Here is a 17,943-nt window from a genome sequence, read left to right on the forward strand (position 1 = left end):
AATTTCAGAGCGCTATGATCCGATAACATGCAAGGGATGATTTCAACTCTTTTGCATTTGTTTAAATATGTCTGTGAGCTAATATATGGTCTATTTTAGAGAATGATCCATGGACTGCTGAGAAGAATGTGTATTCTGATGTTGTTGGGTGGAACATTCTGTATATGTCTATTAAACCCATTTGTTCGCAGGTGTGATTCAGTTCTGTTATTTCTTTGCTCATTTTCTGTCTGGTTGATCTGTCCCTTGGTGTCAATGGCATAATTAAGGTCTCCTGTTACAATTGTGTTACTGATAATTTGAGTTTTCATTTCTGTTAATAGTTGTTTTATATAACTGGGTGCTCTGGAGTTTGGTGCGTATATATTTAAGAAAGTTATCTCTTTCTCTTGGAGTCTTCCCCTTACGAGTATCTAGTGACCTTCTTTGTCCTTTATGGTCATTGTTGGTTTAAAGTTCACGTTGTCTGCAAACAGAATGGCTACTCCTGCCTTTTTTTGGATTCCTGCTGCATGAAGTATTGTTTTCCATCCTTTGACTTTCAGTCCGTGAGTATCCTTCTGGGTTTGATGGGTTTCCTGTAAACAGCATATGGTTGGATTTTGTTTCTTGATCCATTCTCCTAGTCTGTTTCTTTTGATTGGTGCATTGAGACCATTTACATTAATGGTTATTACTGTTAAATGCTGGTTTATTGTTGACATGTTATCTCTATGCTGTTGCATCTTTATCTTTCTGTTCTGTGTAATTATCTGCTTTGCTTAGTGGTTTTTTCCTTTGTGTATCTAAACTGTCTTTCAATATTTTTTTGCAGGGTTGCTTTGGTGTTCATGAAGTTCTTCAGCTGTTCTTTGTCATGGAAGTATCGTATTTCACCATCAAATTTGAATGATAGTTTTGCAGGATATATCAGTCTAGGTTGGAAATCATTTTGCTTTAGCATCTGGAATACTTCACTCCATGCTCTTCTTGACTTTATTTTTTGTGCTGAGAAGTCTGCTGTGATACTGATAGGTTTTCCCTTATAAGTGATCTGTCTTTTCTCTCTGACAGCTTTTAATAATCTATTCTTGTGTTGGATTTCTGGGATGGTGATTATTATATGTCTGGGTGTAGTTTTATTTTGGTTGTGACCATTTGGTGTTCTATATGCTTCACTGATCCTGATGTCGGTTTCTGATCTCATTGCTTGGGAAATTTTCAGCTATTACTTCTCTAAATATCCTCTTGACATCCTTTATGTTGTCTCCTTCTTTTTCATTAATCCCTATCATTCTTATGTTATTTTTCTTTGCATCATCTTGCAGTTGTTGAATTGTTGTTTCCTGATTCCTTGTTATTTTTGAAAAGTCTTTCTTTCCTGTTCACTAGCTGCAATCCTGTCTTCAAGGTCTGAAATTCTATCTTCACTTTCATTGAGGCATTTTTTTACAACTTTCAGTGGAGTTTTTTATTTCCTGTACATCTCTGTGCATCTGCATTATGTATTCTGTTTGTTTCTTATATTGTTGGTCTAGGGATCCTATCTTTTTGTTTAGTTCCTCCAATTTTTTAATCTGTGTTTTCTTTAGATATATTCAAAATTTCTTTCATTTCTTTTATCATTTCTTCTTTTACCTGGAGATTATTTTGAGTTTGAATTTCTTTAAAGCTTCCTGGAGTTGCTTGTTAATTTTAGTGACTATTGTGTCTGATATTTGAGGTCAATGGCATATATTTTCTTCTATATACATTGCTCCTAAGGTTTCTTGAGATGGACTGGAGGTTTGAGGTTGTAATTTGGTCTTTTGTTTTGTGATTTTCCTATATTTCTGTGTTTCAAGTGTTATTTGAAAGCTTCCTCAGGATCTCTTGGAAATCCCCTTCTATGTTTGCAGGTCCTGAGACTCTGGCACCATGTTTCCCCAAGCCACTGGGCCTGCAGAACCAATGGCCCTCCTCTGCCTGCTCAGAACTCCACAGTTCCAGACAAGCTGGACCTCAGGGACACTGTGCACCCACCTGCCCCTTGGATGCTCCACAGCTCTCCAATTGCAGCTGGGATGTGGAGGCAGATGTAGACGCTTCAAATCCACCTCTCCACTTCACTGCACCTGAAAGCCTGGAGGGACCCAAACAGTCTGGGCTCTGGGCAGAGTGCACTGAGCACTCACCACAGGCTGCAGGGACTCCGGAACCCGCGATGCTCCACTGCCCGGCGAGACATCCACATTCCTCCAGACACACAGGGAGGTCGATGCAGGTGCCCCAGATCCGCCCAGCCCCTCCTCTGCACACTTGTGTCTATGCGCTGCAGTCTGAAACAGGCTGGGCTCCCCGTATAGTGTGGGCCTGCCCACCTGATGGAAGCTCAGCAGTTCTCCAAGTGCAGCTGGGGTGGGGAGGCAGATGTAGAGGACTCAAACCCACTTCTCCACTTCACTGCACCTGGAAGCCTGGCGGGTCTGGAACAGTCTGGGATTTGGACAGAGTGCACTGAGCACTCACCACAGGCCGCGGTGCCTCAGGAACCTGCGATCCCTCCCTGCTTGCTGCGACATCCTCAGTCCTGCAGACAAACAGGGCGAGAGTGGAGGTTTTTGAAATAAGGTATTGATGATCTGTATTTCCACAGCATCTGTAGTGATTTTGCCTTTTTCGTTCCTTATTGCATGAATTTGAGCCTTTTCTTTTCTTTTTTAAATCAGGTTGTCTAGGGGCTTATCAATTTTATTTATTCTTTCAAAGAACCAACTCTTTTATTCATTGATTCTTTGGATTGTTTTCTTAGTCTCTATTGTGTTAATTTCTGATCTAATTTTTATAATTTTCTCCCTCCCTTTGGCTTTGGGCTTGACTTGCTCTTCTTTTTCTAGATGTTTGAGGTGTAGTATCAGGTTATTTATTTGTATTCATTCTGTTTTCCTGATGTGGGAACTCAGTACAATGAATTTTCCTCTGAGGACTGCTTTCATTGCATCCTACAGATTCTGGTAAGTTGTATTTGTATTTTCATTTGCTTGTAGGTATTGTTTAATTTGTTTTTTATTTTCCCCCATGACCCACAGATTGCTTAAGAGTGTTTTATTTAGTTTCCATGTGTTTATGGGTTTTTTTCAGTTTCTTTTATCATTAATTTCTAGTTTCATCGTGCTGTGATCTGATAACATACATGGCATAATTTCAACTCTTTTGCATTTATTTAAATATGTTCTGTGGTTTAGTATTTGGTCTATTTTAGAGAATGTTACATTTACTGCTGGGAGAATGTATATTCTGATGTTGTTAGGTGGAACACTCTGTATATGTCTATTAAGTCCATTTGTTCACAGTTGTGATTGAGTTCTGTTATTTGTTGATTTTCTGTCTGGTTGATCTTTCTCGTAGTGTCAATTGTGTGTTAATGTCTCCTTTTATATCTGTGTTATTGCTAATTTGATTTTTCCATTTCCATTACTACTTACTTTGTATAACTGGGTGCTCTGGAATTTGGTGCATATATATTTAAGATTGTTATCTCTTTCTCTTGAAGTATTCCCCTAACCAGTATGTAATGACCTTTTTTATCTGTTAGGATCATTCTTGGTTTGAACTTCACGTAAAAATATGGAACGCTTCAAGAATTTGCATGTCATCCTTGTGCAGGGGCCATGCTAATCTTTTCTGTATCATTCCAATTTTAGTATATGTGCTGCTGAAGCGAGCACTACCACATCTTTTGTATCCATTTCTCAGTTGGTGGGCATTTAGGTTGTTTCCAAGATCTGGCTATTACAAATTGTGCTGCTGTAAACATGGGTGCACATATATTACTGTGGTACGATGTTTTCAGTTCTTCTGGGAATATTCTCAGAAGTTGGATATCTGGGTCAAATGGGCCCTCCAATCCTAGCTTTTTGATGAATCTCCAGACTGACCTCCACAGTGGTTGCACAGTCTACACTAGCACCAATGGTGCAAAAGAGTTCCTTTTACCCTGTAGCATCTCCAGCATTTGTTGTTGGTTGTTTTCTTTATCCTGGCCATTCTTTCTGGGGTGAGATTCATCTGCTCTCCTTTTGTATCAGCCTAAGTTTCAAATTATTCTGGATTATCCAGATGGGGCATGAATGTAATTCTATTCCAAATCTCCTCTGTGAGACAGGAAGATAATTTTTTTGGCTGGAGATCAAACTCATGAGCTCACACTTTCCAGGCAGGCACTTAGGCACTTGTGTCCCTGATCTAAATTCCTGGTCTGAGGAAGGAAATTTAAATGCAGAAGAGAGGGTCAGGTGAAGACAGAGGTAGACACATGACTGATGGATGCACAAGGCTGGAGGAGGCAAGGTTCAACCTCAGATCTTGTGGAGGAAGAAAAGCCTTGACTATATCTTGATTCTTGCACTCAATTTCATGTTTTGGGCTCCCTGCCTTTGGAAGATGTAATTTTGAGCTTCCTCTACATAGCCATGCATCAATGTAGTGTGATGATTTGGGAGAGCCACAGTCTGGCTCTACCATGGCTCTACTGTGGCAGGAAACACATTGTGAGGAAAGCTGCCCTTGAGAAGCTAAGGATGTGGCGTCTATGCAACCTGTGCATGTGGGAGGAGGTGGCCAAAGACAGGACTGCAGGGAGAGTGGGGGGAAGTGTCCTGAATCAAGGGAACCCAGCAGTATGGGAGGAGGCAACAGGGAGCAGGGGAACCCAGCACTGTCAGGAGCTGGTTGCCCAGGAGAAGAGGGGCATTCAGGGATGTAGGTAGAGCCTGGGGAGCCATGAGCCACACTTGTCCTGGCCAGCAAGGCCTGTATTGTAGGAAGGACATTTGGGGTATTGTAACCCTGGGCAGGACTGTGCCCACATAGTGATGCTGTACATAGAGGGAGGCACCCACTCCTATGCCCTGTGAGCTCATCACATCACTGAGGAACATATCTCCCAGGAGAGGTGACTCAGAGTCATTGGGTGGGAAGAGGTGGTGACTGCCTTTAGGCCAAGATCCAGGCATCTAGCTAAGTCCTCAGAAGCTCACGCTTACTTCACTCCAGGCTTCTGAGAGAGGGGTTCCAGAAGGCCTGCAGACATGCAAAGGTCTGGCTGAACTTAGCATTGGTCTCTTCCATCCTTTACTACCTCCCTGCCCCTCATCCCATCCACACCAGGCCAGGGTGGCCATGCCACTCAGGACAGGGAGTTTCTCTCTATTCTAGTGTTATTCATGTCCCCTTTCCCATGGGAGGGTCAGCTACCTACTGTTCCTATCTGAAATAGACACATGAGGATAAGAGCAGCAGGGGATCATGGCTAAAATGGGGAGGAGCAGAAGGGCTGAAGTCCCCAAGGAACATACAAGGAAGCCCCAGGAAGAGCCTGAATCCCATGGCTCTGGACCAGGGACCTCTTCTCTTCCAGTGCCTGGACTGGCCACTCTCCTGGCATGGCCTGGAGTTCCAGGCATAAAGACAAGCAGCTTCTTTGGAGAGCCAGGCTGTCCACTCCCATAAGCCACCTTTGGTGGTGTCCAACACAGACTCAACTATGGAACAGGGTGCTGTGTGAAAGCAGAGTGGCTGCAAGGATCAACTTGCAAGCCTGGACCCATTGGGTGCCAGCATCTACAGACAGGAAGGAGCCAAGCTGGGAGGATAAATGTCTTATCCAGTCCCAGGGCCATGACATGCTCAGTGCTATCGGAGTCCAGAGCCAAGAATGGCCCACTGGATACCAGGTGCCCACTCTAGGTCCTGTTCTGAGCTGTGGCCTGCAGTCCCTTGGCCCCCATGGTCAGTCCGGGCCCTCTCCTCTGCATGGCCATCCAGGCTGTGGAGTAAAATATATCATCGCTCTTCCCTGGGGACAAGGAGCACAGAGGCATGGAGGTCTGCAGCATGAGTTTATATAGCATACAAGGCAGCTCTATAAGCAGTGTGGCTTTTTTGGCACCTGGGTAGGCAGCACTGTACTGTAAGGACAGTCTCACAGCTGTCTCATTAGTTTGTGGCACATGGGGCAGCCAGATTGCACCTGGACAGAACTGACAGGAAGAATGGGCAGTGGAGAGACAGGAGGCACCTGAGCGGGCAGAATGCACAAAGATGGCTTGGATTCAGGATGAGAATAGGGGGAGAAACCCAGGCCCGAGACCTGCGGCCTCCATGCTCTGGCCTCCCTTCGGCCCCTGCCCAGCCACACTCATTGCCTGTTCGGTCATTGATGTATTTCTCTGTGGGGGAGAAAACATGAGAGTAGGCAGGATGTTGATGTGTGTGTGTGTGTGTGTGTGTGTGTGTGTGTGTGTGTGTGATATTTCTGGCTGCCAGGACCCCTGCACTATCCATGTCTGCTCAAACCTGGCCTGACACAGCTGCTGAGCATCTTGGAGTAGCCTGCATTTGAGGCCTCAGGTTTGGCTCCCCCATGGATCTGGCACTCCATGCTGCTCAGGCACAAAAACCTCCTTTTGAGCCCTAGGAAAAGCTCACTGCTGGCCTCTTGTGACCTAGTTGGAGTCCCCTCTGTAGGCCATGTCAGTTCAGTGTAAGTACACCAGCTATGTCAGGAATGGGCAAGCCCCAGCAGATGGAGGAGGTGGCCCAGGATAGGAAGGCCCAAGGTATGAGGAGGAGGTGGCTCAGGAAAGTGAGACTGGAGAAATTTGAAACTAGGACTGACATTGTCATCTGGACTGGTTTTGGGTAAAATATTAGGGGGACAACTTGAAGACAGGATTCATGGGAACTCACAGACCCCATGGCAGGAGGTCCAGCCTCTCTAGTGACTGGAAACGAAACTGAGTGTCTCCAGTCTGATTTTTCTGGTGGGCAGCATCAGGCCTTGATAGATTTCACCTCTTTGTCCACTTTACCCCAGTTGAGTACCTACACCGATGACTGGATTCCTTCTGCAGCCTTCCAGAGTGCACGGATTACCGCTGTTCAGCACCTTGTCTCACTGAGGATATTTTTCCAGCTCATAGAGAGCAGCAATGGTGGAGCCCCTAGGACTGGAGGAACCAGGGGTATAGGGAAGGTGGCTCGCTCTGGTGGCCACAGCTTTGCTCAACTTCACTTGCTGCCTTTTCATCATCCATCCAAATTGATGGGGAGCAGTAGATGGATATCTTGTGTGTGTTTGGGGGACTGAGGCTAGGATCTTTCCACCAGGTAAGTACTCTGTGTAAAGCCCCTGCTTTCAGTGTGCACTGCCCCTGAGCCAGGCTGCAGCCCTAGTAGCAGATGAGTAGACAGTGGGGACCCTTGTAGTCCCATATAAAGCCAGAAAAACCCCAGTATAACCTCAGGTCAGTTGTCCAGGTCAGTCATCACCCTCATGTGTGAGTCATCTCAGGGGACACTGCAGAAGGCCTAAGGTTAACACTGCCTCCCCAGCATATTGGCCAGGCCACTAGTGAGCAAATGCCTTCCTTCCCTCTCAGACAGGTGTGGCATGAGCCATTTCAAGGGCAGCCCTGAGAGAGACCCCAGACTTGAGCCTCTGGGACCCATGACCCAAGAATGTGGTTAGAGATGAAGGGCTGATCTAAATGACCTCTCAAGGACAAGGCCAAACCCTGGTACCCATGACCTAAACCACTTGGTGTACACATCAGAGTGCAGCCCACCTTGCCCGTCATTCCACTTGTGCCACAGGTCCTTTTTCCAGGGTTCTGCAGTGAGCTGTGACTGCAGCCATCAATGTCCCTTGTGCCTAGCTCTGTATCTCTGTCTGCTCTGTGAATGAGTTAGAGATGAGGAGGGAGAGAGGAACTCAAGGCATGCCATCCTGCTCCAGGGCATGGGCTGGGGCTCCCATGGGGGCCAAGATCTGGGCTCAGCAGGCTCCGGGCAGCACCCTGTCCTTGTCTGTCCTGAATGTCCGCCTCAGCCACCCGAGCATGTCCTGACCTTTGCAAGATTCAGCAAAGAGTGGGGGTGGAGCATTTCTTTGTCTTTTTTTTTCCCCTAAGACAGGGTCTTCGTAAGTCTTCAGGGTGCCCTTGAACTCACTATGTAGCCCAGGCTGGCCTCCAGCTTTGTAGTCTTCCTTAGGCTTTGGAGTGCTGGGTTGCAGGCATGCGCTACCATGTTCCACCATAACCAGCACATTCCATGTTTTCTGCAGGTGCAGGGAAAAGGTCTTGCCACACAACACGCACTGGGAACATGCTCAGAGATAACAGCTTGTCAGGACCTGAGCTTCTGGCAGACAGAGCCAACTGGGTGCATAGATGTGGCTCAGTGAACACCCACCAGGAGCCCTCGTGCCCTCAAGATTGTGGAGTTCTAAGAATGTCTCCCATGTCATCTGCCCTCTTCATTTCTCTCTACCTTGCACAATTGTGACCAGAGGGGAAGGAACTGATATCTGGTCATGTGTTTCTGAAGGTTGGCTGCAGTCAGGAGGCCTATAACTACTTCCTCTTCAGTCCTATCTCAATCTTTGCTGTCCTCCTGCAACGCCTGGCTGCTGAGAGCTGCTGAGAAGCCATGACTTTGGATCTCTTGTTTCTCAACCTCACCCTGCTCGGGGCCGTGAAGCCTCAGGAGCAGGTTTTCAATATAACTGTGTTACCAACCTTTCCTCCGATCAACCCGGTTCCCCTGCAGCCAAAGTTCCAGTACGACAAGGTAAAGGCTGTGGAAGAGTAGCTGCAGTGGGGGTTTGGGGTACTGGGACAATGATATCAAAGGGGAGGAGAGTCAGGGGACCCAGGGGCTTGGTCATATGAGAATGCTAGGACTGGGGAGTCCAGGCCTCAGGTCATGTCAGGTGGAAACTTTTTCAGGCCCTCCACACAGACAAGAAAAGTGAGGCTTCCAAAACACACCAGCTGCCTGCCCAGAGCCACCTTATTTCAGACAAAATGGGGTTGATATCACACCCAGGGTCTCTCTGGGTTTCTCAGGAGAACCCCATGCCTAGTTTCTGTGGTCTGGAGAGTTTCCCAGAAGTCCCAGCAGGGACAGCATGGAGGGCTGGCTCTGGGACCATCCCTGGGCTTTGTTGGTCACCAGTCCCTTGCAGTTCCAGGGCAAGTGGTACACGATAGCGATGGCAGACAGCAGAATTCGCAATGGAAAGCAAAAGGGGTTAAACATGCAGAGCGTCACCTACATGCTGATACAGAACTACAACTACGTTGTCATCACCACCATGCTCAGGTGAATTCCTACCTCCTCTGGTGCTGAGAAGCACCAGTCAAGGGGTGACAAAGCTCTGGGATGTGGCCATTTGTCTCACTGTTCAGCATGGATTCCAGCTGCTGCTCCTTTCCCCTTTTTACTTCTTTCCCTCTTTCTTTTCCTCTCTCCCTTCTATCAGTATTCATGGGTGGTTTTAGCACAAGTAGAATCAGAAGAAATTAAAAAATAGAGAAGTATGCCAGAAGGGGAAGGGTATACTGGATCCAGCCTGGGATGCCACTCAGTGCCAGCAAGTAGATCTGGTAGAGATGTGACCTTAACACTGTTGACCTGCCTGTAATCCTAGTGTTTCCAGAGGCTGAGGCAGGAGGGTTACAAAAGAAAAGCCAGACTGGGAATCCAAACAAGAGATTGTCTAAAATTAGAAATGAAAAAAGGCTGGGATATATGTGATTGCAGTGGCCCTGGGGTCAAATGCCAACACCATCACCTGAAAAGTAATAATGTCACAAGGGTCACAGCAGGGCCTCACCTTAGCCAACGGCAGAGCAGCCAGGAATCAGTGCTGGTAGCTGAGCAGGGCCTGATGAGCAGCCAGAGGGGAGCACTGCCTGGCCAGGCTCTGAGGCATCTCATCCACAGCCAGTGTTGGGCTAGGGCTCTTGCAATGACCAGATCTAGGCTCAACTGACACAGAGGAGGTGTGGACAATTATGAAGGTAATGCCAGGTGGGAGAAGGCAAAGGTAGCCCAAATGAGGAGTTGGAGAGTGGAGTCCAGGCTCATACTACCTACATTGTGCTCTGGCTCTGGTCATTTGGTGCTTTTGAAGATGTAGGGGAATAGGCAGGCAGGTTTCATTGGCTTGAGACTGGGGTGCAGGGTTGGGGTGGACTCAGGAAAGAGGTCAGTTGTGGCCGCCCAAGTGTTAGGCAGAGACTGGGATGCAGCAGACTGGAAGTTCAGAGGAAATGGGAATGTAAGACAGAAAGGAGGACCAGCAACATAACGGCAAGGATGTGGGACAGGCTGCCTCAGGGAGGCAGCAGCGGGGACAGTGCGTGCGGGAGGGATGGTTGAGTGCAGAAGCCCAGGCAGAAGCACAGAGTAGAAGACTTAGGGCCATGGAGGGGCTTCTGCCATAGAGAGGGCCAAGCTGTCACAGGCTGGGCTAGATTGGGACCTCAGTATCCTGCTGTGCTCTGGTTCTTTACAGTGACTCTCAGTGTGACCAAATTTGTGTCACTGATCTGCTCAACCCCTGCTCTTTCTCCTGTCATAGGGGCCAGGGCTGTGATCACTGGACCAGAGTCTTTTTTCCAGCTCACCTTCCTGGCGATTTCATCCAGGAAACCATCAGTGGTGAGTCCTGAGTAGTGAGATCTGGTGTTGGGATTGTGGGGGCAGAGTCCTCTCACAAGGGCACAGGCCTTCCGACCCACCACACAGACACTGTCCTGTGGGGAGAAGACCCTGCTGACCAGTCCTGGGGGAAAGGATCTGTTCCCGTTTCCCAGCCAGGACAGAAATGACCTCTGGCTTGTCCACACAGCAAGTCACCGTGCAATACAGAGATTCTCCATGAGAGTGGCAGATACCGACTACGATCAGTTTGCTGTGATGGCTTTTACGCAAGTCTTCAAAGACAGGGTGCTCTTCTACCTCACCCTCTATGGTGGGTCCTGTCCTCACTCCTGGTTACACTTGGGAGAGGGTGCCCCTATATCTAAAGGCCCCAAAGACAGCTGCAGTTCGAGCCTCACTTGGGGAGGAAGTCATTTCATGTTCCACTACCCATGGGAGAGGGGTCTGAGACCTTCATTCATTCAAAAGTACTTTTAGTGTAAGCCAGGTACGCTGGCCCATGTCACTGCAGCACTGGGAAGCTGAGACAGGATAAGTGTGAGCTTAAGGCCAGACTGAGCTACATAGCAAGACCCTGCCTGAAAACACTTAAACCTGTAGAGTGCCTTTCTCTTGGGCACTCATTGGCCATCTTGACTTCAGGGAGGACCAAGGAGCTGAGTCCCAGACTGAAGAAATACTTCATCCGCTATGCTAAGTATGCCGGCTTAACAGAAGATAACGTTGTCTTTCACACCCGGATAGGTAATGGATACTGGAGAGGGGGACTGGGAGGTGGGGTGTATCCAGGCCTGATGCTGCCCACCAGGAAACTGGACAGGAGACACTCAGTCTTCTGGTCCAGTCACCAGAGAGTCAGCAGCTCCCTTGGTGGGATCTGTGGACCTCTTGGGCACCTATCCCCATGTGCTCCCCTTCCAGTTTAGCCAAGGCCTCCACAGATAACAGTCTCAGCTCTGGGTCCAAAGCTCCCTGGTCTCAATGCCCTCGGCCACCCCCTCTCAATTCTTTGGTTCTACCTGCCTGGGCAATCTCTTCTGTCCCCTAGGACGTGTCCATTTCTGATGTGAATGATGTCCTTACACTCAAGTGTCTTGGCTGAGGCAGGGGGCTCCAGCCAGGCCACTCAGGCCACTGGTTGAGAGGTGTCCAGGACTCAGCAGATCATCAGACCCGAGCCCTTCATACTTGAGCAACTTTGAGGCCCAGACACCCAGGGAAGCCAATGCCTGGGCCCTAAATTCAGGGAACTCCCATATGTTCTGCAGCTGGACTGGGCTGGGCTTCAGGCACACAGGGTAGTGCAGGAGTCCTGGCAGCCAGAGATACCATACACACACACAAATACACACACCCCTGGCCTGATGTTCTTTTTCCCCTACAGAGAAATGCATCAGTGACTGAATAGGCAGTAAGTATGGTTGAGTCGGGGGCTGAAGGGAGCCCAGGGAGGGGAGGCCTGAGATTCTCGGGCCTGGGTTTGTTTTTCTGCTACCATTCTGAAACCCAGCCATCTTTGTGAATTTTCCCCTCTCAAGTGCCTGCTTTCTGTCCCCTGTTCTTCCTGTCATTGCTGTTCAGATGCCATCTGGCTGCTCCACGGGCCACAAACAATGAGACAGTTGTGAGACCCTCCTTACAGTGCAGCACTGCCTACTCAGGTGCTGCAGAAGCCACGCTGCTTGTAGAACTGCCTTGTATGCTAAATAAACTCATGCTGCAGGCCTCCATATCTGTATTCCTTGTCCCCAGCAAGGGGTGTTCCTGTCTTTTGCTCCACAGCCTGAATGGCCATGCAGAGGAGAGGGCCCAGACTGACCACAGGGGCCAAAGGACTGTAGGCCACAGCTCAGAACCTATAGGGCCTACAGTGCACACCTGGTATGCAGTGGGCCATTCTTGGCTCCGGACTCCGATAGCACTGAGCATGTCATGGCCCTGGGATTGGATAAGACATTTATCCTCCCAGCTTTGCTCCTTCCTGTCTGTAGATGCTGGCACCCAGTGGGTCCAACCTTGGGAGTTGCTCCTTGCAGCCACTCTGCTTTCACACAGCACCCTGCTTCATAGTTGGGCCTCTGTTGAACACTACCGAAGGTGGCTTGTGGTAGTGGACAGCCTGGCTTTCCAAAGAAGTTGCTTGTCTTTATGCCTGGAACTCCAGGCCATGCCAGGAGAGTGGCCAGTCCAGGCACTGGAAAAGAAGACATCCTTGGTCCAGAGCCATCGAATTCAGGCTCTTCCTGGGGTTTCCTTGTATGTTCCTAGGGGACTTGGTCCCTTGTCCCCCTCCGCATTCATGCCAGGTTCCCCTGCTGCTCTTGTCCCCATGTATCTATTTCAGACAGGGACAGTAGGTGGTTGACCCTCCCATGGGAAAGGGAATATGAATAACAATAGAATAGAAAGAAACTCCCTATCATGAGGGGCATGGCTGACCTGGCCTGGTGTGGATGGGGAGAGGGGCAGGGTGGTGGTAAGGGATGGAAGAGACCAATGCTAAGTTCAGCCTTGGCATGTCTGCAGGTGCTTTGGAGCCCCATTCTCAGGGGCCTAGAGGGAAGTAAGTGTGAGCTTCTGGGGACATAGCTAGGTGCCTGAATCCAGGCACAGAAGTTGGTGCTCTCTCTATGCCCAGTTTCAGTAGTTGGGCACTTTCCTGTCCAGGATTACCATACCAAAATGTACCTCCCTACAACACAGGCCTTGTTGTCCAGGACAAGCATGTCTCATGGCTCCTCAATCTCTACCTACATCCCTGGATACCCTTTTGTTCTGGGCTACCTCCTCATGACAGTGCTGGGTCACCCTGGTCCATGTTGCCTCTTCCCATACTGTTGGGTTCCCTTGATTCAGGCCACTTCCTACCCTCTCCCTGCAGTCCTGTCTTTGGCTACCTCCTCCCCCATGCACAACTTCCATGGAACCACATCCTTGGCTTCTTTAGGGCAGCTTCCCTCACAGTGTATTTCCTGCCATCAATTTGTCCTCCAGTCTGGATAGACTGAGACTCTCCCAAATCATTACAGTAAGATGACACATTGCCATGTAGTGGTAGCTCAAGATTACATGTTCCACAAAATATGAAACTGAGTGCAAGAATCATGATGTTGTCAAGGCTCTCAGGATGGACCTTACCTCCTCCAGCCATGTGTGCCTGTCATTCATGTCTCTGCTCCTGTGTTCACATAGCCCTCTCTTCTGCATTTAAATTCCCTTTCTCTGGGCGGGGATTTACATCAGCAACACAAGTGCCTGCCTGACAAGTGCGAGAAAATAAGTTTGATCTGAGTACCAAAACACAAAAAACAAACAAAAAAACCCCCCTAACCAACCAACCAAACAAAACAAACAAACAAACAAACTTCCCTTCCTCATCTTACAGAGGACAGTTGGGATGGGATGACATCTATGCCCCTACTGGATAATCTAGAATAGTCTAAAACATAGGCTGATACAAGAAGGTGAGAAGAAAGGAAAAGTGAAGGGGAGAAGCACAAAAGTGGAATGGAAATCACAGGTCAGAATATTTGCCTTCTAAACCAGTGTGGTTGGTGTGAGCCTAGAGTCGCAGTGTTCTGTGGCTCGGGCAGTAGGACTGTGAGCTGGAAGCCATCCCGAGTGCATCTTAAATTAAAAGCCAGGCTGGAGTACAATGGGAAATTGTGTTTTAAGAACAGAAAGAAAACTACAAAAAAATCAGACATCACTTAGGAAGTTGAAAAATAACAGTTAAGAAAAGAATCTTTAAATTCATCACAATTGCAAAGTGAAAGAGTTTTTGGTGCAATAAAAGAGAGAGAATATAAAGTAAAAATAGCCTTTACTCCAAGGATGTAGAGAGAACTCCATGACTGCTAGTGGCCTGGCTTTCTCTGCTGGAACGTGGGGTATGGGATCTATCATAATCTCTGACCAGAGGTGGTGCTTAGGGCGGGCATTGATGAGGGGTAAGGGGATGATTGGAATTTTTTTGCATGCAAACAGGAAGGGGGGTTGCAATTAAGTCTGAGGAAGAAGCAGGAAGTGGTAGGCAGTCCTGCTTTGGCCTTCAGTCACATTAGGCCACAGCCATCACCATACAGCAATTTATTCTAGGGCAAGAACCTTTGAATCCCATCTTTTTATTGTTAGGAAAAGGGCGAAGTCTCTCTCTTACTACTTACTGCTGAAAGGGGGCACAATATTGGGATTCAGGAAGGTTGACAGGATGATGGTTGATGCCCATGTAGAAGCTGGTACCAGGTGTTTCAGCCAGAACTTTATCATTGGTGAATGCCCTCATCTTAGACTGGAAAAACAAAGAGACAAGGTGCTATGAGGAGGAAGGCTACTATCATATTTAAGGACCCAGGTGAGATAGAAGGAAAGGTGCTTTTGATTTAAATATGCCATTTCATCAAGACCATGGTGAGGTAGAATTCTGAAAAATAAGTGTGGGGTTACAAGGAGTGAAGTTATGAGAGGTAATTATTCCCCCATGTTAAAGGGTAAAAGTTAGAAATGTGGGTAGGTAGGGCTTGTTTCTGGCCCAAGAGTTAAGCTGGAAAGAATAAGATCCATGAGAAATATAAGACCTGATTGAATCATATCTGGGAAATAACAGAGTAGAAGAAGGGAGGGCCATGGCTGTGTCACTATAAGGTTGATAAGAGCCTAGGCCTTCAGGGATCTCATGTTTGACCAAACAGCTGAGGGTAGAGAGAACTAAGACAGTTGTCACATAGAACAACATGAAGATGATCTTACTCATGATGTGGGAGTCTTTAGGAAAGACTGTGAAAAGTCCTGCTGTAAAAAAGATAATTAATAGAATGTAAGGAATTAGGAACCAAACTGGATGGCAAAACATGACTTATCCTGAAAGTTGTGGCTGTGAGGCCTTATGAAATGGAGATGGGTGGGCAATAGAAGATGAGATGACCACTCAGGATGGTTAGCTTCAGGGTTGGGAGGGCACCATTTAACTTGAGTGATGTGAAACCAGGATGGCAGTCCAGCAACTTTGACCACTATCGGGGTTGCCAAGACTAGGTAGGGGCCATCCCACCTTGGTTGTAGTCCTGTTGAGTGATCTGAGAAATAAAGGCTGGACCATTATTTGACTGAATACCCTGAGAGGACCAAACCTTGGGATGATTTCCTGTAACAGGACCTTACTAACTACATCAGCAGTGTCCATAGTTGTGGGAAAGGCTTTTATCCATCATGAAAAAGTACAAACAAAGGTGAGAAGATATTTGAGAGTTTTGTGGTTGTGCATGTATGTAAAATCTATCTGCCAGTCCTGCCCAGGGGTGTGTCCACAAAATTGATGAGTAGGAAAAGAAGGGGATGCTATATGTCCCTGAGGAGAGGTCCTAGCACAGAGATGACAGTGTGAGTAATCCGAAGAATGATAAGCCTTTAGAGAAGGATGTGTAACTACTGGGGCTAAAAGTCTGTATAGAGCCTGGGATCCTATATGGAAACAGTTATGTAAGTCAGTGATGATATAGACCTAGATATCTCACTTTTGAGGAAGCTATTTGGTCTGTAGCAAGAGATTGGCAAGAAAATTAAGGAGACTATACCTGAATGCTGTATGGCTAACATATGAGATGGAGAACATAAGAGAAGCCTGTGTATTGAAGGAGGGTGCTAGGTTTGTGTCATGGTTTATGTCTGTGTCCCCCAGGCCTCATGAGTTTGCATTGTTCATTTGTGATGGTTCATTGTATAGTGCTTGGATTGATGGTGTCAGTGCTCCACCCACATAGGGGTGGAGCCAGGATGTGATGTAATGGCAGGAAGAAGGTGTGTCTTTCTCTTTGCTGGTTCAAGCTTGCTGTCGACAGCTGCCATGAACTGCGGTCCAGCCATGCCCGCCTGCCTTGGAGTCAACTGAGTGTGGACTGAAACCTCCAAAAACTGTAAGAAATAAACCTTTCCTTTCCCAACTTGGGCATCAGGTATTTTGTCTCAGCGATGAGCATAAAGTAACTAAGACAGAAATTTGGTACCGGGAGTGGGGACGTTTGCTGTGACTATCCCTGGCCATGTTTTTCAAGAGGCTTTGGAAATGGCTTGTGGGCGGAGTTTGGAAAAGTTTGGACATGTCGCCTGGATGCAGAGAGCTGGAGCAGCGTAGGCTGTTCTGTAGAGGAGATTCTGGTCAGAGCTCAGGAGACCAGAAAGCTGATAGAAAACCTGATGGTAAAGACCAGGCTTGGGAGGTTTCTGCTGGGAAGGACTGCATTGGTCGTTGGACTCCACATGATGTGTATTATGGCTTAGCAGAAAGTTTGTCTGCATTTTGCTCCTGCCCAGAGACTTTGCCTGAGACTGAGACAAAGGGCAATGGACTGATTAATCTTGAAAAAGAAATTGAAAAGCAACCAAATGTTGAGGCTGTGGCATGGCTATTGTTGGTGGCTTTCAGCCAGCTTTATGTTTCAAATCAGGAGCAAAGAGCCCAGCAGGATAATGTACAATGCTGTGAGTTTGGCCCGAAGGAAGATTCCAGGAAGGGTGTGGATTGTAAAGACAGAGTTGAGATTTTGATTCCTGAGGTGAAACAGAGAGATAAGAAAGATGGCCCTGGGGCATCCCAGGAAGCAGGTCCCCACCCTGTGCAGCCTCACAGCAAAGATGAAAAATTTTGCTCAGAGGAAAAAGCTACAGAGTGCCATGCTCCAGATTGGCAACAGAGGCCACGTGAGGTTCCCGAATGGCGACAGAGGCCATGTGAGGTTCCAGAATGGTGGCAACACAGAGAAGCTTTTCATCACAATCAGGTAAACAGAGCCCTGCGATCCAGGCAACTGACCCCTATAGCCAAGAGAGAGAAAAGCCTGGCTACTGCTTCAGCTAGCAGCATACCTTGGCAGCATCCACAAGATGCTGATTTTAGGTGCAAGGAAAATGCACAAATTCTGAGGGTAAGACAGCGTCCACCTCAATTGCAAAAGGCCTGGCTGGCCATGCAGTGTGCCCCTGAGAGGGCAATTTGTGAAGATGTAAGGGTGAAGCCGAAGGTGCAGTGGAGACCCCAGAAGTTTGAAAAAACCAGGAACGTGGATGATCCAAGGAAAGCTGCAAAAAGGGAGCAGAGAGGATTTAAGAGAAAAGCTGCTGGAGTTGAAATTACTGGAAGTGCCCTGGGGGTGGAATCACCCAAGGCTTTTGGAACTTGCAAACAGATTGCTTCAGATGCTGAGTGTAGAACTCTAGGACTTAATGTTTGCCCTGCTGGATGTTGGAATTGCTTTGTTTTGAATGCTTTCTATCCTCCTGTTTTTAACTCTTGGAATGGTAATGTTTATCTTGTGCCTTTGCATTTCAGAAATGTTTAACCTTGTTTCTTTTGTACAGGGGCTTACAGTTAAGAGCTTGCCATAGATCTTGGAGGAGTCTTGGGACTTGGACTTTTCAACAGTGTTGAAGCTGTTAGGACTTTGGCAACTCTTGGAGGTGGGCTAAATGTCTTTT

The 17,943-nt window shown here is 47.6% G+C and overlaps 1 protein-coding gene and 1 non-coding gene across 2 annotated transcripts; one reads left to right on the plus strand and one right to left on the minus strand.

Annotated features, from left to right (window-relative positions):
* Window positions 1–3,579: 3,579 nt before the first annotated feature.
* Window positions 3,580–3,686, minus strand: LOC111757087 (U6 spliceosomal RNA). Its single transcript, XR_002791472.1, has one exon. It is a non-coding gene; the product is annotated as a U6 spliceosomal RNA (small nuclear RNA).
* Window positions 3,687–3,833: 147 nt separating this feature from the next.
* On the plus strand, window positions 3,834–12,203 carry LOC134470993 (neutrophil gelatinase-associated lipocalin-like). The gene is made up of 7 exons (XM_063228254.1): window positions 3,834–8,592; window positions 8,990–9,126; window positions 10,391–10,470; window positions 10,661–10,783; window positions 11,116–11,217; window positions 11,858–11,884; window positions 12,012–12,203. The coding sequence occupies exons 1-6, from the start codon at window positions 8,452–8,454 to the stop codon at window positions 11,875–11,877; spliced, it is 603 nt and encodes a 200-aa protein (XP_063084324.1). The 5' UTR covers window positions 3,834–8,451; the 3' UTR covers window positions 11,878–11,884; window positions 12,012–12,203.
* Window positions 12,204–17,943: the final 5,740 nt, after the last annotated feature.

This window comes from Cavia porcellus, unplaced genomic scaffold (assembly GCF_034190915.1).
Source record: "Cavia porcellus strain 051 isolate PalLab524CR breed Dunkin Hartley unplaced genomic scaffold, mCavPor4.1 scaffold_1, whole genome shotgun sequence".
Taxonomy (NCBI): Eukaryota; Metazoa; Chordata; class Mammalia; order Rodentia; family Caviidae; genus Cavia; species Cavia porcellus.